This window comes from Podarcis filfolensis (genome assembly GCF_964270895.1).
Source record: "Podarcis filfolensis genome assembly, chromosome: 13".
Lineage (NCBI taxonomy): Eukaryota > Metazoa > Chordata > Lepidosauria > Squamata > Lacertidae > Podarcis > Podarcis filfolensis.
Genome location: NC_139615.1, coordinates 25,028,342 through 25,053,965, shown reverse-complemented (window position 1 = coordinate 25,053,965; position 25,624 = coordinate 25,028,342). Strand labels below are relative to the sequence as shown.

General features: G+C 40.4%; 6 protein-coding genes across 6 annotated transcripts in view; all 6 read left to right on the top strand.

Annotated features, from left to right (window-relative positions):
* The window catches only part of LOC310748627 (vomeronasal type-2 receptor 26-like), a gene marked incomplete at both ends in the record, with an annotated part of 390,828 nt that overhangs the window by 42,087 nt on the left and 323,117 nt on the right, over window positions 1–25,624 (top strand). The window lies entirely within an intron of this gene.
* Window positions 4,713–5,645, top strand: LOC310746693 (olfactory receptor 5V1-like; the record flags this gene model as incomplete). Its single annotated transcript, XM_083580674.1, has 1 exon — window positions 4,713–5,645. The coding sequence occupies one exon, from the start codon at window positions 4,713–4,715 to the stop codon at window positions 5,643–5,645; it is 933 nt and encodes a 310-aa protein (XP_083436800.1).
* Window positions 11,362–12,329, top strand: LOC310746690 (olfactory receptor 5V1-like; the record flags this gene model as incomplete). Its single annotated transcript, XM_083580671.1, has 1 exon — window positions 11,362–12,329. Exon 1 carries the CDS (start codon window positions 11,397–11,399, stop codon window positions 12,327–12,329), a length of 933 nt encoding a protein of 310 aa, XP_083436797.1. The 5' UTR covers window positions 11,362–11,396.
* LOC310746639 (olfactory receptor 6F1-like) lies at window positions 14,400–20,385 on the top strand. The gene is made up of 2 exons (XM_083580619.1): window positions 14,400–16,853; window positions 17,811–20,385. The coding sequence occupies exon 1, from the start codon at window positions 15,350–15,352 to the stop codon at window positions 16,352–16,354; it is 1,005 nt and encodes a 334-aa protein (XP_083436745.1). The 5' UTR covers window positions 14,400–15,349; the 3' UTR covers window positions 16,355–16,853; window positions 17,811–20,385.
* Window positions 18,831–20,385, top strand: LOC310746651 (olfactory receptor 6F1-like; the record flags this gene model as incomplete). The annotated part of the gene is made up of 1 exon (XM_083580631.1): window positions 18,831–20,385. One exon carries the CDS (start codon window positions 18,831–18,833, stop codon window positions 19,791–19,793), a length of 963 nt encoding a protein of 320 aa, XP_083436757.1. The 3' UTR covers window positions 19,794–20,385.
* On the top strand, window positions 24,410–25,452 carry LOC310746642 (olfactory receptor 6F1-like). Its single transcript, XM_083580622.1, has one exon. The coding sequence runs from the start codon at window positions 24,434–24,436 to the stop codon at window positions 25,418–25,420; it is 987 nt and encodes a 328-aa protein (XP_083436748.1). The 5' UTR covers window positions 24,410–24,433; the 3' UTR covers window positions 25,421–25,452.

The following is a 25,624-nucleotide window of genomic DNA, read 5'->3' as shown; positions in this document are numbered from 1 at the left end:
CCTTGAGTGCCCCCCCAAGCATTGGATTATTATATAATAACAAAACCTGATGCTTTCCATATGTCTTGGACAACAACTCCCATCTGTCCTAGCCAGCAATTGTACTTTCACAATATTAGAATCTCTCTTTCATACTTTCTCTTTCATAAATACAACAGACAAAACAAATTCCTTACCTACTTCATGTGCCTCCCTCCCATTGCAAATTACCACAGAAGTTGTGTTATATACAAAGTTGATGGATGGGTTTGTCAGTGATACAACTTTTTTTTTTAGGATGAATGACACAATCAAGAAAAATAGGTTATGTACCCCATCACAATTCTATGTGGAAACTTCATCAGGATTTGTTCCACAACACTATTTTTACATAGAGAGCATTACACCAACAAGGAACCCACAAAGGCTGTGCTTTCAAATTGAGCCAGGTGGAAGAGGAAACATGCGTTAAGTAACCTCTGGATGGGGAACCATTTCCCTGAAGATTAATCAAACATGTGGGATTTCAGTTATTAGTATTTTTAATGCTTTTGAGATTGCTTCCTAGACGTATCTTCTTTTTTAATGTATACCCCATTGCTCTCCACATCTGGGACTCAAAGCAGCTTACAAAAATTAATGCAGACAATGTACAAAATGTAAGACATATATTAAAACATCAAAGTATAAAACATTATAAAAGTATTTATGGTGCAAAGGCCTTCTGACAGACTGAGAGGAGCATCAGTTATTGCGGGGAAAATAAAAATATTGTATAATATTAATAGCAGTTAGGAACTGTAAAAATTAAGGCTGGATTTGGTCAAGGCCCTAGCCAAATTGGGCATACTCAGAGGACCTCTCCCCTCTGATGAGCTGGGTACCGATACACATGGATTTCTACAGGTACAGTTGGATTGGCTCAGAACAATCCATGCCTGTCAGGGAGTGATGTAACAGATAGGGAAGAGAGGCAGTCAGGACACAAAAACATGTGAAAAAGGCAAAGACTTACCCAGGAGAAAGTAGGTCCAGTGCCATGGCTTCCTTTCCTGCCTGACATAATGCCCACCCTTTGCAGCATCACTGCCTCCACTCAACATCCTCAGGAGGTGGATGCCTGCTTAACAAATTCTGTACATTACTGGCTGCTGTTCCTTTGTGAGCAGCTTCCTTGCACAACGAAAGCTGCTCACAACAGCCAGCTTGTGGAGAAAGACAGCACGCAGTAACAGATCCTGGGTGGCATGCACCACCCCTGACCCTTTTCTACAGGCTGAAAAGCTCTTTAAAATATCTTAGCCCCACCCAAATTGCATTGGGGGTGGATCCATGGTGGGGTGCAGGGCCCCCAAATAGGCACTGATATTGGAGCTAATATCAGGGCTAGAGTGTGAGGGGGGTGGGCTGTTCCTGCAAAGCCCTAGTATAAATGTGTATATTAGGCAAAATTAAATACAAAAATATGGATTGTATATTGTGCATCAAAATGGTGGTGAAGTTTTGTGAATACTTTAAAAGCTTGGGAAAACAAGAACATACCCCTCAACAGACCCATTTTGAACAGGATATCTCGGAACAGAAGCCATCCCAGCTTCTGATTGGATCCTATAAAGTCCCACTTTTTGGTCCAGTGCTCTGATGTGAGCCAGCAGGCTTGCTCCAGAGCACTGGACCAAAAAATGTTTGTTTTTTTTCTCTTTTTTGTCTTGCACAAATCAGCTGGCTCCCATGGGAGTTTGGACCCAAAAAGTGCCCCAATTTTGATCAGTGGGATGTTGGAGAGTATGGAACAAGAGAAACCAAAATTATCAAATATGTACACCCCCTACTATGGGTTCTATTATATTTGTATACTAACTGTGTAATCCTAAACATATCTGCACATGGTTAATTCCGTGAAAGTATTACTACAGTTTAGGTATGACTTTCTTTTTCCTCCTTATTTTACAACTGCAATTCAATAGGCTAAGTATGCAGAAGCATTTCAGATGATGATGAATACCCTGGAGAGGATTAATAGTATTATTAAAACATTTCATTATTAGGCATCAAGGGGGCATGCAGGCACTGATAATAATTGATTTTCTTGGTAGACCGTCTCTCCAGCAGAGCAGTACAGAATGTGAACCGTAAATGTCTGATTCTTTGAGGTGGTATATCTTGGCAGAAGTTGGTATACCTGATTAGAGTGAGCATCAGTCCTCCAAAAATCAGGGGGGAAATATTAGGTTGCTGACACTGACCTAATAAAAGTTGCTCATTGACAAGGCTTTGATTAGAATATGCTGGAGAAGGGGGGGGGGACTCATTTCAGTATTTGTTCAGAGAAAACACTGCTTTTAAACTCACAGATGCATAGAAGAACATCTAAATGCCGAATTGTAGCTCCCTGTTTGTAAACTTATGTTACAAACTCCCTGTTTGTAACTTCTGTCATCATCTTTGCAACATGAACAGAGTACGCCTTAGGTTAGTCTTCAGTTGCAATTAAGGGAACTATGGGCTGCCTCTCAACATTGCACCAGAAATTAATGGGGGAATATGTCTCATGTGGTCACTGAAAATATATATGTGCTTGTGGGAGATACTGGGGGACATGTTCGATGTCTGCAGCTATTTACCATCCAACATGCAACTGAGTTAGCTGTTTGAAGTGGCCAACTTTTCCACTGATATATCAATGAATGGTAAGTACAAATCAACACTGTCATTTTCTTGGAAATGTATCTAACAACTGTGGAATTCAGTGTGCTTGCTTATACCACTAGTTGCAGCTTTGCTGACTTCTAAGGACTGACGTTTTTATTTCAAGTATGGGTTTGTACTGCAAGTTCCACTAGAAGGGAATCTGATCCAGCATTTTGCAGTGTGCTTGCTCCTTGACCTTTGATGTTATCTCTAATCAACTGAATTGTGACAGCTGTATGTTTTAATTAAATGTGATCCTGGGTATGTTCCTAGTAGCTGAAGGGCAAAGCTTGAATGAACACCCCCCCCCCCACACACACACCCGGCATGGTTTTCTTTCTTATACCAATATTTAGGAGAATTGTTGTTCAGTGTCACCAGTATATGCATATGTCTGGCTCATTTGTTCTAAGTAAAGATAGAACTTACAGGCTGAGAATACTTTTATTTTTTACATAACTTTATTTATTTGTAATGGGAATCTTTGGATTGTTCCTTTGTAGCTACGCTGTATCTTTGCATTTTTGCTTTTCCAGGCTGTTATGTTTTATGGTTTATGTTTGTTTGATTGTTTTCTTTCCTTTTATTACATTTGCTTATCTTTTTTTGAATTGCTAACACAAAAGTGCAATTTGATTAAGAAGTTCAGTTTAAAAACTGTAACTTAACATCAAGAAGAGGGCTTAGGGTTTCTATTCTATTATACAGGGTAAAATGTATACGGACATGTTTGTATTAGGAGAAATTCATTTCATTTCATTTATTACATTTCTGTGCCACGGTTCACTCACATGAGTCACAAAGCGGCTTACATACAATAAATAACACAGTAGGACATCACAATTGCAACATAAATTATATAAAATAATTCACATGAACATGCACATGAATTTTCATAAGGATTTTAAAGAATTAAAATATACCTAAATGGAAATGCAGAGAACTGAACTGAATATAGGAAAACTGGAAAACTGAGAGAAATGAAAATTGTCAGATTTACCCATTTCTACCCCCTGTACCTGTAATAAAATATACCATACTTTTCTGTGTATAAGACATTCCCATGTATAAGATGCTCCCTATTTTCGGGGACTCAAATTTAAGAAAATGGGGGGAGATGGCACAGAGTTGTTGAGTTTTCTTTTTTTGTGGAGAATTGCCCCGAGTTGTTGAATTTTTTTGAGGGGGAATTAACCAGGGTTGTTGAGATTTTTTAGGGGGCATTGCCGAAAATTGATCACCCGCATGCATCCAAAAATCCGCCTCACATCTGTCTCCTCGCTGGTAAAAGCTGCCAATCACCCGCCCAACTGCTGCAGTGTCAGCCAATCAACACCAGCCATTGACGCAGCAACCAATTACATGCCCAATAGCCACTGACAGCCAAGGCAGCAACAAATCAAATGACCACCCTATCAACTATACATGTATAAGACGACCCCCACTTTTTAGCATAATTTTTAAAGGAAAAAACCTAGTCTTATACACGGAAAAGTATGGTATATAGCTGCATACTACATTTTAAGCTAACATTTAGTTTGACCCTGAGGATGAACATCTTCTAGATATTGCATCAAATAATTCTATTTTACTTTCCGTCTTGTTGCTTAGGCCCTATTCAGGGTGCCACTCACACCCCAGATTTTATTTAAAAGATACACAGGTTAGGGATTTTAATATAGTAGCACAGTTTGAATATGATTCCACTGGAAATGAGGATGGTACTAATAATCTCTTCTTTTTAATGCATAAGTCTCTGTTTATTCTAAAAGGCTATTCTAGGATAGCATTGCTAGGTATTTTTCATGCTGCCTTTATGGATGGAACTAGTGCATTTTTATAGGTATAATATTCTGCCCCCCCCCCCCATTTTTTGCACACTGCCACAATATTTTTAAATGATGTACTGTTTCTTAAAAGGAAAGAAAAAAAGTTGTGTGCATTTGTATAATCTCTGTTCAACCTGTGTGCATTACTTTTGTTTATGGCAACATGACACTTATCAGTTTTCCCTCATTTCTAAAACAGAAAATCCTAAAACAATGGCCAATGAAACAGCACTGACCGAATTTCTCATCTTGGGCTTCTCTGGTCTTCAGGAGCTGCAGCTGTTGCTCTTCTCATTCTTTCTTATCACATACATCTGCACTCTGGTGGGGAACATCTCCATCATTGCCATTGCCTGCCTGGACCCTCAGCTTCACACACCCATGTACTTCTTTCTAGGGAACCTCTCTTTTCTGGATATCTGTTATACCAGCACCAATGTCCCTCAGATGCTGGTCCACCTTCTCTCAGAGAAAAAGAGCATCCCTTATGTCAATTGTATAACTCAGCTTTATTTCTTTGTCTCATTTGTGGGTACCGAGTGCATCCTGCTGGCTGCCATGGCCTATGACCGCTTTGTAGCTATATGCCATCCTTTGCACTACACAGCCACCATGAAGAAAGGGTTTTGTCTCCAGTTATCCGGAGCCTGTTGGGCAAGTGGTTTTCTCAACTCAGCTGTGCATACCTACTTTACCTTCCAACTACCTTTCTGTGGGGTAAATCAGCTCAATTATTTCTTTTGTGATATCCCCCCCCTTCTGAAGATTTCTTGTGGAGACACTTCCCTCAATGAGATCATTCTTCTTGTCATTGGGGTCTTCATAGGATGGGCCCCATTTGTCTGCATTGTCCTCTCTTATGTCTACATCATTTCCACTATCTTGAAGATACGCTCCACTGAAGGAAGGCTCAAAGCCTTCTCTACCTGTGCCTCACACCTGACCATTGTCCTCTTGTATTATGGGAGTGCCATCTTCACCTATGTCCGTCCAATTTCCACCTACTCTTTAGACAAAGATAGAATCATTTCTGTCATTTACAGCATTGTCACACCCATGCTGAACCCTTTGATCTATACCTTGAGAAACAAAATTATTAAGAGTGCACTGAAAAAGATATTTATGGGGAAGCTATATTTGAAATGAAAGAATAGTTGCATGCTATCCTAGATGATGATGATGATGTTGATGATTAACTTGTTCAGTTGGTTAGGGTATGGTGCTGATAACACCAAGGTTGAAGGTTTCATCCCCATATGGGACAGCTGCATATTCCTGCATTGAAGTGGGTTGGGCTCAATTATCCCAAGACCCCCTTCCAACTCTACTGTTCCATGATTATTTGAGTCTATGAACATTTAATCTTCACCCATTTATTGCTTGGGATTAACATAAACATAAGTAAGATGGACAATGACTGAATTACCACAGTGGCATTTTAGTCGCATGAAATTAAACATGCTTTCATTTGTCTTTCTCTTTTTCTATCTGGTTTATGTGTATGTGTGTGAGAGAGGGAGAAGTTTTGTGAGAGAAAGGCCTGAGTTTTAATTCTAATATTGTTTTGTTTTTTAAACTCAACTGTAAGATCCTTAATTCTTAAACCTGAATTGGTGGAACTAATTTATTTATTTATTGCCATATTCATATTTCTTCCAGTACAGGCAGCTATAGATAGCTACAGATCTGGTTGGATTGTCCCACAGCACATTCACAAATCCTGTGGTGTATGGCTTTTGCTTCACAATCTGCTTTCCTACATGAACTTCTTGCTTAACAGATTCTACACAGATACTCCACCTTTTAAAAAGGAAGGTTTAGAAATTATTTTTAAGAATTAGCCCTCTCCAGATTGTTTTGGGGACAGATGCATAGCTCAATGTGTGGCCCTTGGGATGGCTCGAGGCAACTAATACTGATTGGGGGAGAGAGATTGTGGCCCCAGAGCAAATTGGTGGTGTGTCCTTGCACAGCTCTAGTAAAAATGTGAATAATAGGCAAATTGCATACCAAAATGCGGATATTAGGAGAGATGTGCAGCAAAATGATGGCCAATTTTCCCGAAGACTTTTTTTAAACGGGGGGGGGGGGGAGGAAAGAAGGCCTATGTGTGGAAAGATGGCTGCTTGAAACTGTCATTCCAGAGAAGCACCAGAATACTATCTCCCTGAACTGGTAGCTATGATCCACAGCTCCCCTACTGTGATGTGACATTGTACAGAGGGAATGTCAGTGAACCCAAACATAAACTGAATGACCTCTCCTGTTTTTTTCCAAGCCATGGGAGAAAGATAGATCTAATGAGGGCGTGCAATGAGACCAGGCCACACCAAGGATGGCTCCTACCTTGAGAAACTCTGGTAAAGCTTTAAGGAACAGAGATCTTAATCTCAGGGACTTGTTCACTTCCCATATAAGACATTGTTAAAGAAGCATGGGAATATATGGCCCAAACAGCTGGTGGATATCTCACAGAGACAGCTGGAAATGAGCCTTGAATGCAATAAGCAAATCTTTCATTTACAATGTGACAACATGGAGATCAGGGACAAACTGAAAGGGGTTGAGAACTCTAAGTGCAGACAGAAGCTTTACTTCTGGGAGGCCCAGCCAGATGGGCGGGGTATAAATAATAAATTATTATTATTATTATTATTATTATTATTATTATTATTATTATGTAGATTTCAAAAAGGGGTGAAGCCAGATCTAACTTTCTTCATTGTCACTTGGTTCAAGACACTAATTCATGGCATCACACTTTAATTGTTTTTAATATTGTTTTTAATGCTGTAACCCACAATGGGACCTTAGGGTGAAGGGCAATTAATAAGTAGAGTGGTACCTCGGGTTAAGTACTTAATTCGTTCTGGAGGTCCGTTCTTAACCTGAAACTGTTCTTAACCTGAAGCACCACTTTAGCTAATGGGGCCTCCTACTGCCGCTGCGCCGCCAGAGCCCAATTTCTGTTCTTATCCTGAAGCAAAGTTCTTAACCTGAAGCACTGTTTCTGGGTTACCGGAGTGTGTAACCTGAAGCGTATGTAACCTGAAGCATATGTAACCCGAGGTACCACTGTATAACAATAATAATGATGATGATGATGATTTGGAACATATTCACAGCATGGTTGACTCCAATCTCAGAGGAGGAGTGCCCACACATGATGTGGTATTGTGTTTTGCCTGTATTGTGTTTTGCTTGTTATAGGAAAGAAAAAAGAAACTTCACAACTAACAGGATAGTTCATATGACAACCATCCATCCATCTGTGGTTCTAAGAAACTCTTAGAAAATGCCATGATCTGAAACCATTTATGGAAAGTTACAAGATGTGGGAATCCAATACCAGTGGGTTTTTCCCTTTCAACTAGTTGTCATGAGAAGCCTAATGCAACTCAATATCACTAATAGGTGTGAGGCTACTGATCTATTGACAGCATTACATCATGAATTATGTCCAGAGGCAGTGCACGATGACCCATGAGTAGACGGAGAAGAAGATGCAGGAGAAATCATAGACACCAGATGGGAAGAAGTCTCTGCTTCAAACACACACACACACACACACACACACACACACACACAGGCTTGGATCCTCACCCCACTCCCACAAAAATAAGCAAAATAAAATAAACAGTTACATTCCAGGCCCCCGCAGTATAAGTGAAATCAATTGAAGTGGGGAGCACCTTCTAAACACCCTTTAAACACCCTGTCTGCCAACCTCTCTTCGATCCATACAAAAATGATGTACCCCAAAATATCCATAACTAGAACTGAAGCTCTAGGGCCAGCAGGGGGCTAGAGGACATGCGGGAGAGTGGCTGCTGCTGTTAGGCAGGGAGGCTGAGCAGCATGAACAAAGCCCCACTGTGCCTCTGGTCTCTTTGGGGCTTCCTCCGCCCTCACTGATGTCCTCTTCAGATTCTGTGGAGGGCCTCCTTGTGAGCCACAAGGACTCTCCAGCTCCCTCTCAGTATTTCTGGGATTTGAATTTATTTATTTACTGGCATATATTGAGAACTCTTTAGGCTATAGTCTTCAGTTGCAATTAAGGGCACTGTGGGCTGCCTGGCAACATTGCAGCAGAAATTAATTGGGGAATAAGTCTCACATGGTTTCTGAATATATTTATATGTGAATGTGTGAGATACTGAATGTGTGTGATACCTGCAGCTATTTACCATCCAACATGCAATTGAATTAGCTATTTGAAGTGACCACTTTTTCCTTTGATATTTCAATGCACAGTGAGTACAAAATAATACTTCATTTCCAGTGAAAAGTACCTATCAGCTGTGAAAATCAGTGTGCTTCTTTATATCATGAATTGTAACCTCATTGACTTCAAAATTTACTCCAAGTACAGACTTGTACTGCATGTTCCACTAGAAGGGAATCTGGTCCAGAATTTTGCTGGGTGTTTGGTCCTTGAGCTCTGATGTTATCTATAATCACCTGAATTGTGGTAGTTTTGTGTTTTAAGAACATGTGTTCCTAGGTATATCTCAGTGTGCCCTTCCATTATATACAAAACTGACTTGATTAAGATGTTTATGCTAGAAGAAAATAACCGACAGAAAATTGTTTAGGATCTGAATGTTAGTGTATAGGACACACACACACACACACACAAACATTGTTAAGGTTATCTCTTCTAATGCACGCCATGTTAAGACACAAAAGAAACAATAAAAAGGTTACAGCTTTTTACCTTTGCAGATTCAAAGTTAGAAATAGGGCGGCCAGCAGCAGAACATACATAAACACAGGAGGTGTTGTTTGCCTGAGAGATTCAAATTATGTGTGGGGTTTTTAAAAACCTGGAAGCTACATTATAAGAAAAGTTTGGGCTGTAGTGGGTAGCAAGCTGTGCAGGGCTGGACACAGTATCTTAGAAATCTGAAGGGCCAAACCAGATGTTTGCTGAATGCAGAGCACATTATTAGGCTATTTGTGTTTCCTTAATGGATTAGATGCATAGGGTAACAATGTGTATTGTGAATGCAGAGCATGGGTAGGGAAGACTGACCTCTTCACTTCCCCATCATGCTCAGAATGGAGATAGCCTCCTCATCCTGTGTGGTTTGGATGATGTGGACTCCCTCACCCCATTAAGACTCCTAGCAATGGGGAGCAATCTCGATTCCAACTGCAGCAGAGGAGTGAAAAAGAAGAAGAGTTTGGATTTGATATCCCGCTTTATCACTACCCTAAGGAGTCTCAAAATGGCTAACATTCTCCTTTCCCTTCTTTCCCCACAACAAACACTCTGTGAGGTGAGTGAGGTTGAGAGACTTCAGAGAAGTGTGACTAGCCCAAGGTCACCCAGCAACTGCATGTGGAGGAGTAGAGACGTGAACCCAGTTCACCAGATTACGAGACTACCGCTTTTAACCACTACACCACGGTGGCTCTCCACTCCCTTCCCTCCCTGTTTCTTCCCTTGTAAGCATGGTCTTCCACTAGAGATGGGGAGAAATTCAATTCAGGTCTCATTTAAATGCAGACTTACTTCATTCACACTTCATAAAACAGTATGAGAGCTAGAGAACAACCATCCTTTGAAATGTATACTTTTCTGAATTTTGCAATGTGGTTTTCCATCTAAGTAATATGTAGAAAAATGTGTGCACTACTGTGCATAAAAATGTATAAAATGTATATACAGTGGTACCTCAGGTTACAGGCACTTCAGGTTACAGACGCTTCAGGTTACAGACTCTGCTAACCCAGAAATATTACCTCACATTAAGAACAGAAATTGTGTGGCGGCAATGTGGCAGCAGCGGGAGGCCTCATTACTTAAAGTGGTACCTCAGGTTAAGAACAGTTTCAGGTTAAGAACGGACCTCCAGAATGAATTAAGTTCTTAACCTGAGGTACCACTGTATAGCCAGTAAATATTATTCAAATAATATGGTATATTATGGAAAATTGCTTTGCCAAAATGTGTGTATTAGACAAAACTGCAAACAGATTTGTTTACATTCGGATAAATTCACACAGATATGCTGATTAATTTTCATGAGGATTTTTAAAAATTAAAGTATTTGCAAAATGATCTGGAAAAGTGGAGAACTGAACCTTATACTGTGGTACCTCTGGTTAAGTACTTAATTCGTTCCGGAGGTCCGTTCTTAACCTGAAACTTTTTCTTAACCTGAAGCACTTTAGCTAATGGGGCCTCCTGCTGCTGCCGCACCACCAGAGCATGATTTCTGTTCTCATCCTGAAGCAAAGTTCTTAACCCGAGGTACTATTTCTGGGTTAGCAGAGTCTGTAACCTGAAGTGTATGTAACCTGAAGCGCGTGTAACCTGAGGTACCACTGTACTGGAAAATTGAAAAACTGAGAGAAATAAAACAAGATATGAAACTGGATGCTACATATTAAGCTAATGTCTAATATGGCCCCAATGCTCAACGTCTTCTAGACTGCATTAAGTTTTTCTATTTTACTTTCCATCATGTTGCTTAGGACCTATTGTGGGTGCCACTCCTACCACAAAAATCAATTTAGCAAACACCTAGGTTTTAGTGTGGCAACATTCACACTTTGGAATATGCTTCCTGTGGAAATGGGGATGATGTGAATCTATTAAGGCATATCATTAAGGATTTCAAACGAGCTTTTTGTTGGCTATTGGTTCATTCTGGCTTTACAGATGGATCTAGTGTATTTTTACTCATTTATCCTTGAGTTTCCTTTGCATTCCTTTTTTGTGCACTGTCACAATATATTCAAATGGTGTGTAGTTTACTGTTTTAACAAATGAATAAAAAGTTGTGCGCATTTACAGAATTTCTGATCTTTGTTCTTGGCTTCTTCTTATGGTGGCAGGACACTTATCAGATTTTTTTTCTCATTTCCCAAACAGAGAACACCAAAACAATGATCAATGAAACAGCACTGACTGAATTTCTCATCTTGGGCTTCTCTGGTCTTCAGGAGCTGCAGCTGTTGCTCTTCTCATTCTTTCTTATCACATACATCTGCACTCTGGTGGGGAACATCTCCATCATTACCATTGCCTGCCTGGACCCTCAGCTTCACACACCCATGTACTTCTTTCTAGGGAACCTCTCTTTTCTGGATATCTGTTATACCAGCACCAATGTCCCTCAGATGCTGGTCCACCTTCTCTCAGAGAAAAAGAGCATCCCATATGCGAGTTGTATAACTCAGCTTTATTTCTTTGCCTCATTTGTGGGTACCGAGTGCATCCTACTGGCTGCCATGGCCTATGTCCGCTTTGTAGCTATATGTCATCCTTTGCACTATACAGCCACCATGAAGAAAGGGTTTTGTCTCCAGTTATCTGGAGCCTGTTGGGCAAGTGGTTTTCTCAACTCAGCTGTGCATACCTACTTTACCTTCCAACTACCTTTCTGTGGGGTAAATCAGCTCAATTATTTCTTTTGTGATATCCCTCCCCTTCTGAAGATTTCTTGTGGAGACACTTCCCTCAATGAGATCATTCTTCTTGTCATTGGGGTCTTCATAGGATGGACCCCATTTGTCTGCATTGTCCTCTCTTATGTCTACATCATATCCACTATCTTGAAGATACGCTCCACTGAAGGAAGGCTCAAAGCCTTTTCCACCTGTGCCTCACACCTGACCATTGTCCTCTTGTATTATGGGAGTTCCATCTTCACCTACGTCCGTCCAATTTCCACCTACTCTTTAGACAAAGACAGAATTATTTCTGTCATTTACAGCATTGTCACACCCATGCTGAATCCTTTGATTTATACCTTGAGAAACAAAGATATTAAGGGTGCACTGAAAAAGATATTTATGAAGAAGCTGTATTTGAAATGAAAGATGTGTTGTATTTTATTTTAGGTTTGTTTGTTTTTTTACTTGAACATTTAGCATTCACCCAATATATTGCTTGTGATTAAAGTAAGCAAGAATAAGAAAAACAGTGACTATGAATTATCACAGTGACATATCATTACCATTGTTTAAAACAGCCAAAAGTTCTAGTTCTCCTTTCATTTATGTTTCTTTATTATATTTTGTTGTAATGGCTGCATTTTCATTCTAAAGCCACTCCCGACCTAAAGGGGGGGGGTTGCGGGCTCACACCCCCGTCTACATTCTCGCGGGGCTGGCGGCAGCCCCGCGGGACTCAGGCATTCCCCAGTCTCATTAGTATTCATCACCCTCGGGCCAGCCAATCAGCTGGCGGTAGGGGCGGGCTTACCTAGGTGCTCTTAAGGTCGGGGCAGCCCTGGCTCGCCCCTTTTGTTCTCTACAGCAGCAGCGGTTTCCCACCCACCCTCCCTCTAGGTTGCATCCGGACTTTGCTATGGGCTTCGGCTGGTCACCGCAAGGGGCCTTGTAGGAGTTTTTCCGTTTGGCTAATTGGCTGTGATTTGAAGCCACTTGGTTTTTTCACCTACCTCGTAGCAAAACGTCACAACTCCTTGGTTTTGGCGGTTAGGCATTGGCAGGGGTATTGTTATGCAAATGAGGTCGGGGGAGGAACGCCATCACCTCCCCCTCATCTTGAAGGGTAGTTCGTTAAAGGACTCCGGGGGGCATCGCCTCATCCGAAACCTACGGAGGCTAGGGCCTAAAGCGCGCTCCCGAGAGGTAACCCCTTGGGGAGCGCCTACGGATGTGCATCTCGGGGGGCTCCCCCTGTTGGTGCTTAACCCTTCCCGGTTAGCATGTTAGGGCCAATGCCTAAAGTCAATACCACTCTTACCTGTAATCAATAAAGTTGTGGCCATTTTCGCCCATTAACCTTAATTCTGGTGTCCAGTGTCTTTATTTACTCCATCTATGGGAGGGGGCGGGAATCGCCACACAATGTTGTTTTTACTTTGAAACTCAACTCCCAGATCTCACATGATCACATTGATCAACCTTTATTGGTGCAACTAATCTGTTTATTTATGCCATATTTTCCTTTCCTCTAACAAACTCTAGACAGAGTTCATGGTTCTTCACATGCACAAATACAGTGTCTTATACAAACAGTGCAACTAGTAACCAACACTTCATTTGTCAATGGTCAAGCAATATTGCAAAATATCTTTCTTATTTTAAAATTTTGACATCTTTGCTCTCCCATAAGTTGGCACTCCTGGTTCCTATACCAGAAATAATGGAAGTAATCAGCTTATTATATGAACATGTGCCTAACAAACAATTTCCTGGGAACACATTGTGTTTGGAAAGCAGGGCCTGTGTGCATAATTACATCTGAATTAACAAGCATAAGATTGTGCTTCATGATTAGGGTTTTAAAGTGAATAAATGTAAACATGATTACATTATTATTATTGCATTGTTAGGATTCCCATTAGTATACAACACTTTGGTTTTCTGGAACCTTGTTCAGAAGACACATAATTAATCACAGGAGACGTTCAGTTCTTGGATATGTTTTCTTAAGCAAAAACAAGATGAAATATTGGGGGGAGGGATTGATGTTCATAAATAAATGCCTCATTGCTGAGATGTATATCATATATGAAGGAAATGGATATAGAACTTCTGTCATGCATGCGCTGAAAATTAAAAAGGCATAGTACATTGCTTTATGGGAAAGAAAAATCACACAGAGAGATACAGGAAGAAGATGCAATGCATCATGCATAAAGAACAACAACTTTTAAAAAACCAGATTCAGGTAGGCAGCCATGTTGGTCTGTTGTAGTCATAGTAAATAACAAGATGAAATATTTTTTAAAAAAAATTATTAAAAAATGATCCAAAAAGAACTCCCTTAAGAGAATCAAGTCTTTTAAGACATTCTTTAAAAGAATCTTTCAAAAAAAGGTTTTTTTAAAAATAATTCATGTAGCACCTTAAAATCCCTTGCCCTTCCATGTGAAACCAACTGCCATCATTAACTGTCATCAACAGTTACAAGGTTGTAGCAACCTCTGCTTCAGAGTATCTGAAGAAGTGTGTATACCCAGCTCATAGCTAGAAAGCTTATACTTAGTTGGTCTTTAAGGTGCTACTGGAATATATATATATATTTTTTAAAAAAACCACTTTTTAAAAAAAGATTTTTTTAAAGACTGTCTTAAAAAAAAAAGCCTAGATTCTCTTAAGGGAGTTCTTTTTAGATTATCGTTTAATTTTTTTTTAATCTTTCATCTTGTTATTTATTTCAAAAAACTCCATATGCTTCCTGGCCATACAACAAAACAAGACATTGCTAAACCAGTGAGAAATGATTCTTGACAGGAATACGTTAAGTTTACAAACGAAACTAATCATGACAAAATTTCAAAGAAATACAGGGGCACGTTGTTTATGTTTGATGCAACATTAAAACTACATATTCTCTGGATCCCCCTCCTCCAGGCAACAATGTTCAGCAGTAGAAAATGATTGTCCTGGAGAGCTCTGGGTAAGTGCTGTCCTAGAAGAGCTATAAATGCCAGCTAACGTTTGAATCTGTGGGGGGCAAAGCCTTCTTGGTAGGCATGGAACTCCCTGATGATACAATTCTCTTCCTCCCTCTTTTCTATTTTAGATAGCCCCTGAAGGTATTTTATCTGTGTTTAACTAGGGATAATTGTTGTTTTTCAGTGACTGGGAATTATATATTTGATTGGGTTAATTTTAAATGAATATATCACTTTTATCTTATTTAGATTATAATTGTGATTTTTTTTTCTTTCTCTCGGTTTGGAAAACACATTTTATGTCACTTTGGGAAGATGTTTTTATTAGGAAAAGTAACGTGGAAATCTCTTCAATAAAAAATAAAATAAAATGACACCAGTGCCACGTGTGGTGCTTGATGTCTTGATGTCTAATAATTCACTAATTTGTATTAGGGTCTTTTCCCCCTTCTTCAGACATACAATATGGAAAAAAGAGAAGAGGGAAATCAAACCATCATCACGGAATTAATTCTTCGGGGATTTGGGGATTTTCAAGATCTACGGATTTTCATCTTCATCTTGTTTCTAGCCATCTATATCCTTACAATGACTGGAAACATCCTCATTGTTGGATTAGTTGTGACAAACCACAGCCTCCACACTCCCATGTACTTTTTTCTGGCAAACCTCTCTTGCTTGGAGACCTTCTACAGTTCAACCATCTTGCCCAAGGTCCTTGTCAGTTCCCTGACTGCAGAGAGAGCCATTTCCATCCCTGGCTGCATTGCACAATTCTATTTCTTTACTGCTCTGGTAGTTACTGAATGTGGTCTCCTAGCTATGATGTCTTATGACAGGTATGTAGCAATATGTAAACCTCTGCATTATGGAACTCATATGACAGCTAAGCGATGTGTTCTCATGGCAGCTGGCTGTTGGATTACAGGTTTTTTGGCAATGTCAGTAATGATGTATCTGATGACAAGGTTGACATTTTGTGGTCCCAATGAAATAGAACATTTCTTCTGTGACTTTACCCCTGTGGCAAAAATCGCTTGCAGTGAATCTCAGAAGTTTGAACTAATGGGTTTCATATTCTCAACCATTTTCACCGTGCCTACATTTTTATTGACTCTGACCTCATACACATTTATCGTAACCACTATCCTGAGAATCCCATCTGCTACTGGAAGGAAAAAGGCCTTCTCTACATGCTCATCTCACCTTTTTGTAGTGACAATTTATTATGGCACCTTAATCATAGTCTATGTGCTGCCCAATAATGAAAATATGAGAAAGCTAAACAAAGTCTTCTCTGTTTTTTACACCATTCTTACTCCTCTGGTCAATCCACTGATATACAGTCTCAGGAATAGGGAAGTGAAAGTGTGCCTTAGGAAATCTGTTGGTAAACTGACTAATGGCATATGGTCAAAGGAAATTCAAGGAACTGTTTTTAGTTTGGGATGGAATCCTAAATCACCCTAGATTCATTTCCCTCACTTCAAGTTGACTCCAATTCCCCAGTATTGCAATATTCTCAGCTTAATTGTGCTTCGAGCCCCAAAACCAATCCCCCATGGAAATAAAGACACAGTGGAGACAGAATTTAGTTTAAATGTTGATGGGCAAATTTTGGCCACAACTTTATTAAAATACACAAATGTGACTGGTATTGGTTTAGGTATTGGTATCAAACTATATCTGGCTCCTGCCCCACCCTGCAGGAAGCCTCCGAAGGGTAAACAACCAGCAGGGTGAGCTCCATCAATGTATATAGACTGGTGCTCACCCCTGGGGTTCCCAGAGGTCCTGGCATGGCCCTACCCCCTCTCCGGGCTTCAGACAAGATCCAGACCCCTGGATTCCTTTAACAGAATACTCTACTCATTGGAGGGGCAGGTGATGGCTGCACCTCCCCTCCCCACATTCCCCTAAACCAATGCCTAAGCGCCTAACCTTACAAAGTTGTGGCGATTGCTAAGAGGTAGGCAAAAACCAAGTGGCCACAGCCAATCTGCCACATTGGAAAAAATTCCTACCCAGCCCGCATTCCAAAACAGGCGACCAAACGAAGTCCAAAGCAAGGTCAAACACAACCTAATTAACAGGTGGGTGTGCGGGTGTTTGGCAGCGCGAAGCAAAAGGAGGTCCCTATGTCGTGCTGCCAAATAAATACCCCCCAACCCCTAACCTTGCCACGCTTCTGATTGGCTAAAAGCCATTGGCATAACTGTGGCACCACTGGCTTGGAGCGGGGCAAGCCCTGCCCACAAGCCGGTTAGGGAAGAGTTTCAGTACCGAGCACAACATGGCCCCCTCTGTTAGGAGGATCCAACTTATCATGTTCATTTTGAAGCATAAGTAACAGTGAGATGTGATGAAAACATCCATGATTGATGGAAATCTATTGAGAAGCTCACTGAGGGCATAATGCCCCAGAATCTAAAGAACTATTTAAGTTTAGAGTAGAAATTAATGCTTACTGGTGGAAGATAGTGAAGTCTTTAAAGGGTTTATTTCCAATTTAACTGCTGATCCAATTTGCCTGATGTCCCAGAGAAACATCTATTGTCTAAATCTTTCTCTGGGACATCAGGCAAATTGGATCAGCAGTTAAATTGGAAATAAACCCTTTCACCTGGAGGGTTTTCATGTTCTTTACCATACAGAGAGACCCATCTGTTTTCCATACTGGGGAAAAACATGGGAAAACTGACATGATTTTACCAGCAGAGTAGATAGCACTGGGGCAGGGCTATTTGAGGAAAAGAAACTAAGGGAGTTTTAAGCTTGTTTTCTGATGCAGTATGGTCCTGATTCAGTTCAGCACCTTCTACTGTACCTTCTTTAAAGAAAGAGGAATGTTGTGAGATCAAATTGTGGTTATCTTGTATCACATTTACTTGAGACCTCAGATTCAGAAATCAAGTACAAAATACAGTAGTGTCATATCTTTGTCCATATTAGGAAACAGGGAACTAACAAGATCTTCTTTTCAGTATCCCAGAATATCAACTTCCTTTCTGAACAGCAGCTTGGACAGATGTCCCCCTCTACACACGCCTTTCTGAATGTCATCTACTTGACATGACAACCCACTGAAAAGGTGTGAGCATATGTCACCACACATGTCCAAGCACTATTATGTTTGAATCTTTTTTAGTATAGATATAAATAAACTTGCCTGACAAGTTTAGATAGTCCACTGTACTAATTACCACACACCTGATTTCATTAACCCTTTTCACTTTGTTACATTGAGCAAGAAGCAAACTTTTCCAGTTTCCATCTTAGTCTTCTGATCCCTAAAGACCAGCATGCTTAACGAGCAAACCCAACTCTTTGTTAATGAAGGGATATTGGGAGGTAAATGTGCCAGAATTTCCTAGCAGACTGGGACTATTTTGTCAAATTTTAATGATCTAATCATCAACTTTACTTTTGAATATGACCTCAGGTGATTTAGTTACTCATTTAAATGAGACATAAGAGACACACACCACCAGGGGAAATTACTTTAGACATTGCATACACAAAAACAAGTAGAAGGTGTAGATGACATTGGTCCTCATAATATAATGTCTTCTTACCATGAGATTTCATCTGTATAAATGAAATGGATGCAGAAGACAAACTTCTACCATTTATGCAATGAAGGCAGGAGAGGAGCAGTACAATACTTTACAGGAAAGCAAAAGCAAAGTATCAGAATAAGACAGATTATCAGATACAGGAAGCATGATGATGAAGAAAAGGTTCTCCATATTCAGCATTTTAAGTTTATCACTCAACAGAATAAGATATATTTAAACTAAGAAATAATTGTCATGAAGGTGAGAAAAAAGATAATGCACACCAAATGCATGACTGAAGAAAGGAAGTGCACATACAATACATGACAATATAAGTCACTGATATTAAATGAAGGGAAAAAAAGAACCACTGCTGCTAGATACAAAGGATGACAATGGCAGAATGGAGAAATCAAACCATCATCACAGAATTGATTCTCCAGGGATTTGGGGATTTTCAAGACCTACAGATTGTCCTCTTCATCTTGTTTCTAATTATATACATCCTTACAATGACTGGAAACATCCTCATTGTTGGATTAGTTGTGACAAACCACAACCTCCACACTCCTATGTACTTTTTCCTTGCTAACCTGTCTTGCTTGGAGACCTTCTACAGTTCAACCATCTTGCCCAAGGTCCTTGTCAGTTCCCTGACTGCAGAGAGAGCCATTTCCATCCCTGGCTGCATCACACAATTCTATTTCTTTACTTCTCTGATTGTTACTGAATGCGGTCTCCTAGCTATGATGTCTTATGACAGGTATGTAGCAATATGTAAACCTCTGCATTATGGAACCCATATGACTGAGAAACGATGTGTTCTCATGGCAGCTGGCTGTTGGATTGCTGGGTTTTTATCAATGTCAGTAATGACGTATATGATCACAAGGTTGACATTTTGTGGTCCCAATGAAATAGAACATTTCTTCTGTGACTTTACCCCCATAACAAGTATCGCTTGCAGTGAAACTCAAACATTAGAACTGATGAGCTTCATATTCTCAACCATTTTCACCTTGCCACCCTTCTCATTGACTGTGACCTCATACACATTTATCATCACCACCATCCTGAGAATCCCATCTGCCACTGGAAGGCAAAAAGCCTTCTCCACTTGCTCATCTCACCTTGTTGTAGTTACAATTTATTATGGGACCCTAATCTTAGTTTATGTGTTGCCCAAGACGGAAAATATGAGAAAGCTAAACAAAGTCTTCTCTGTTTTTTACACCATCCTAACACCTCTGGTCAATCCCCTGGTATACAGTCTCAGGAACAAGGAAGTGAAAGAGTCTCTTAGGAAATCTATTGGAAAGCTGCATAAGATCATAGGGAATCAAAGGCACTAATTTTGGATTAGGGGAGAAATTGGTGACTTCATCTTATGGATACTGAAGCCTTTATATACTGTCTAAATCTCTTTCTTTCTCTTGCCATACATATAGTGATGGGACAGAAGAAATTATACTATTCTTCTTGTGTCATTCATTATCACCATTCATGATCTGCTGAATGCTACTTGCTGTAGCTTGGAGCTAGGTGTGTACACTGTAGTTTATTGAGTGCTGAAAGGGACATAGCTAAGGACCACCTGAAGAAGCCCCATGAACCTTTTTGCCTGCCAATAAAAGCAATCCCAGTGCTTACGAGTGTTTATTGTGATGTCAGCTGGTTCCAAGACTCTTCTTTGTTGTGAAATCTTGGAGGTGTTCTGTGAGGTTTTGCGGCTCTAGGTGAAAGCTGGAAGTGGGTTGTCGAGTGGGGCGGTGTGCCACAGGAGAATGAATTGATATTTGTTTGTGTTTATTAGTAATTTGTGTTATTGCTTTTATTTTGTGTTTTGAAAATATTTTTGTTGTTTATGTTTGCTTTATAGAACTTGGATATATATTATTATATAAAGTGGTATATAAATGGTCTAAACAATAAATAAATGATAATTCCAGATCAACCCTATTGTGTCCAATTGCACCTTTCTACTGAAAGAAAGCGTTTTTAAAAACAGAATGAGGAGGGAGGAGATTTTCAGAGATTTACTGTTCCTTTCACTGCACACTTCACCCCCTCTAAATCTGCTGCAAAGGGACCATGCAGAGGGGAGGATGGAGGGGTGAAAATTACCTCCCCATCCCACTGATTGATTCCTCTTTCTCAGAAAATAGCCAGCACTGGTTTGTTGTTGTTGTTGGTAGTACTCAGCAATGCAACAGTTGCATGCTTGCTGTTGCTTGTTTGTATTTTATCAGTTTCACATTGTGACCACTCTGATGCCCTTCACAACTTGGAAACCTCCAATTTCTAGCCACATGAAGTCAAGTGTGAATATTGGAGATATTTCCTTTGCATCAGGAAACATAGAATTTATTCTTTGAGACTATCATCACCCCCAAATTTTCATAGTAATATTTATTTTACTGAAAGCAATATTCATTTGCAAGCTTTTCCCTAGGCAGAATAATTTGAGAAAGGGACGTGGGTGGCGCTGTGAGTTAAACCACAGAGCCTAGGACTTGCCGATCAGAAGGTCGGCGGTTCGAATCCCCGCCATGGGGTGAGCTCCCTGCTCGGTCCCTGCTCCTGCCAACCTAGCAGTTCGAAAGCACCTCAAAGTGCAAGTAGATAAATAGGTACCGCTCCAGTGGGAAGGTAAACAGCATTTCCGTGTGCTGCTCTAGTTCGCCAGAAGTGGCTTAGTCATGCTGGCCACATAACACAGAAGCTGTACACCAGATCCCTCAGCCAATAAAGCGAGATGAGCGCCGCAACGCCAGAGTTGGTCACAATTGGACTGCCTCAGTAGAATTTGCATCTTGAAAGGTGGGATATAGGTAATTGCCATCACACCAGAAGGAAATTTTGAGACACAATATTTTGTGTAAACATGTTATACTTATTAAAATATCACAAACCATAGGCCCTGAAACAAACTAATTAAACCAAAATACAGTTGTCCCTTTGTTTTTGAACATCTCCGTTGATGAACATTTTGGTTTATGAACTCCGTAAACCCTGAAGTATATGCTTTGGTTTTCAAACACACCTGAGAAGTCAGACATGCCATGTGGCTTCCACTGAGTGCAAGATTCTGAGGCCTAGCTGTTGGCTGTTGAGTTTTTGGGTTTTGAACATTTCAGAACTCAAACAGTCTTCTGGAATGGATTACGTTCTTAAACCAAGGTACCACTGTAACCAAATAAAATACATCTGGGCCAGTGAATTCTAATAAATAGGGGATTCTATCCCTCTCATCACCAGGGCTGCTCTCTGTGTTCATAAAGCTAGGTTTGTTAGGGCCCCTCCCTCTATGCTGTGGGCATCCTGGGTGTATGAACCTGACACGCACAACATAGCCTTGTTGGGCAACATCATCCCCAGTTTTTCTGCCAGGCTGAATGGCACCATCCAGCAGCAGCATAGGGTGAGGGGGACCATAGGGGAGGCTGTCCTTGTTGGAAAACTTGCCCCCTCGGGAGAGGCTGGCCCCATCTCCCAGGCTCCCGGGGCTTGTTTACCGGTGATCTACTCTGGCTGTCGACATCCCGGCAGTCCAGGAAGACCTTGATAGGAGACATTTCCCTGCGTGGAAAATGCACACCCCCTTCCCTCCTTGCATACCAGCAAGAGAAAGAAGATAGTCAGAAAGTCTATTTTCATCTCTACAGTTTATTTCTGACTGTTCAGCTATACAAAAAACATGTCCGTTCACTCTGACTTCTCTCCGAGCAAGTGACTCAGACTTCCTTCGCATACGCAACAGGAAGGTCTCATATTACACACAGAACAAAGCTCTGTAAATCCTGTGAACTGCCTGGAATATCCTTTCCCAGGACTAGCCACATCATGTGATGTCAACATCGAGCTACTTGTTTGCAGCTGCGTAGTAGTCATATCCCAAAATTGTTAGAGGTGCAAAAATTCGACACTCGCTGCTGCCTCAATACAGCTGTGTGCTTTTGTCATCGGGATCCGTTGAAAATAGCTTCTCCATGCAAACCAGGAAGTGACCCCTCCAGGTAATGGAATGACTCTTTTTTTTTCTTAGCTCTGTGGGTGTACCTAATCACAAACATTGCATTCTGTGAAGGTAAAAAATGAATTTGAATGTGACCCCAGGAGACTTAGTTCTTCCTTTAAATGAGACATAGGAGACACTTATCTCCAAGGGACATTAAATTAGATGGATACATGGAAAAAAGTGGAAGTTGTATGGGGGTTGGTCCTCAGAACACAATGTCTCCTTGCTGTAAGGGCTCATATGTACAGATGAAATCTATGCAGAACTCAAAGATGCAAATATCAGAACCAGAAAGAGAGATTAATAAATACAGGGAGCATGAAGCAGAGCAGAAGGTCAATCTATGCTCCATATTCTACACTTCAAGCATATCACTCAACAGAATGAGATAAATGAGAAAAACAGAATGAGATCAATACAGGTAAGAAACACTGCTCATGGGGGAGGGAAAACAAAATCAATGAGGAAAAGAGGCCAAGACCTCTGTATCTGAGTGATAGCCTTTCCCTAGAAGGTGGGAAGCCAGCAGTGTGACTAGCCTCCAAATTCCTGGGGCTAATGGTGGCTATTTTCTGTACAATTGCATGACAAGCTGACAAGTAACAGAACATGCTTATGGCCCAATGAGGGATTTGAACCCTGGCCTCCCAGGTCCTAGCCTGACACTCTGACCATTACACCACCACCGGTTTTCACTGCAGGATCTTGTAAGGCTCCAAGGCCACATGTCTGGTTTCCAGAGAATCTGCTTCTTGTTTGCAGGGGAGTAAGCTGATTGATCAAATGTTATCCCACATGTTTTCCTTTCACTTTCTTTATCTGATCTTTTGGTGGTGTCGGTTTCTTGCACAATAACTCCCAATCAACTTTAACTGCCCAAACTGAATTTATCAGTATGCAACTGAACATCATCCAAAAACAGAGACCCGAAGCTTCTTCACCTGAGGATCCCAGAGGGTCATTAGTTGAATGGACATCAGTCATGGATTCCCTAGTTGTGATTTTTGCATTGCAGGGTGATCAATGCAAGATGATCCTTGGGGTGATTCCCAACTCTATGATATTATAGTTCTATGGGTTGCCTCTGGCTCTCTTTAGATATGTTGGTTCTCTTTTTATTGCCTACCTTGTATTTACTCATTTATCTGGGCCACCTGATATCTGTCACAAGGGCACAACTCAAGAAAGATGAGATGTGGGAGATCAAATAATGGTAAGACTATAAACTAATACACTCACCACATATTCAATTAAGGACAGCTGTCATTGGCTGCTAGAAAGAAAAACAACTAAGATTAGTTTTACTCCTTGAATTAAATTTCTGAACTTCACCAGAACTACACGAACTACAATGCAATCCTCTAAACACCTGCTAAGAAGTAAGATCTATTGAGTTCAATAAGGCTTACTCTTAGGTAAATGCATGTAGGATTGTGGTCTTAAGCTGAAGAGACTGGACATGCAGTTGTACAGATATCTTCCTTTCCAACACCTTCCCACTCTTCTATTTTTGTATCGTTTTTATTGATTCATTCAAACTGGAATACAAAACTACTTGTTCTTTGCATTTATTAACACTGACAACAAACAATGTTCCTACTCAATAATCATGGAATGATGTGGGATGTAGAAATGCACGTTATTCTCATACACTTGTTTTTGCATTGCTCCATATAGAAAAAACACCATTAATGGAAGTTAAACTTGCACTTTGATAATGAGCGCATATTTATCCATTACAAAAGCATACACTGACTTTTGACAAGAGTAATGCTGTTGTGAAATGTGTAACACTAAACCTTCAGATCATTGTGTCTCAAAAAATACACATAAGATATGGAAAGATCTGGTAAAAGAGAATCACCCACATAATCCCTAGCAGAGCCATACTTAATAGTCATTGTACCGTATGCAGCAGTAAATAATGATTAATAATTCAGTGAATTTTATTACATTTTCCCCTAGATACGAAGGATGGCAATGGCAGAAGGGAGAAATCAAACCATCATCACAGAATTGATTCTCCAGGGATTTGGGGATTTTCAAGACCTACAGATTGTCCTCTTCATCCTGTTTCTAATTATATACATCCTTACAATGACTGGAAACATCCTCATTGTTGGATTAGTTGTGACAAACCACAACCTTCACACTCCCATGTACTTTTTCCTTGCTAACCTGTCTTGCTTGGAGACCTTCTACAGTTCAACCATCTTGCCCAAGGTCCTTGTCAGTTCCCTGACTGCAGACAGAGCTATTTCCATCCCTGGCTGCATCACACAATTCTATTTCTTTAGTTCTCTGATCGTTACTGAATGCAGTCTCCTAGCTATGATGTCTTATGACAGATACATAGCAATATGTAAGCCCCTGCATTATGCAACCCTAATGAACAACAGGCTCTGCCTTCACATGGCAGCTGGGTCTTGGATTAATGGGTTTCTAGCAATGTCAATAATGATGTACCCAATGACACGGTTGACGTTCTGTGGCCCCAATGAAATTGAACATTTCTTTTGTGACTTTACCCCAGTAGCAAGAATTGCTTGCACTGAGGCACAAAAATTTGAATTGATGGGTTTCATATTTTCAGTCATTTACATCCTTCCTCCTTTTCTATTGACTTTGACATCATATATGTTCATCATCACCACTATCCTGAGAATCCCATCTGCTACTGGAAGGAAAAAGGCCTTCTCCACATGCTCATCTCACCTTGCCGTGGTTACAATTTATTATGGCACCCTAATCATAGTCTACGTGCTGCCCAATACTGAAAATATGAGAAAGCTAAACAGAGTCTTCTCTGCTTTTTACACCATTCTGACCCCTCTGGTCAATCCACTGATATACAGTCTCAGGAACAGAGAAGTGAAAGAGTCTTTTAGGAGGTCTGTTGGCAGACTGACTCGTAGCTTAATGCCCCAGAAAATCCAAAATAATGTTTTTAAATTAGGGTGAAAACTTGAGCATCCTGCTGGAGGATTCTGTTGTGTGTGTTTTTCTCTTGATTTTCTAAATCCTTTCTTTTGTCACATGTACTGTGGCGCATTATATATTTGTTATATAATTTAAATCAATTTCAGTATTGTAACTTCTGTATGCTTTAAAGTATAGCTGTAATTTCTCTTTTTTTCTTTTGTAAAATATTTTGAGGGTTTGTTT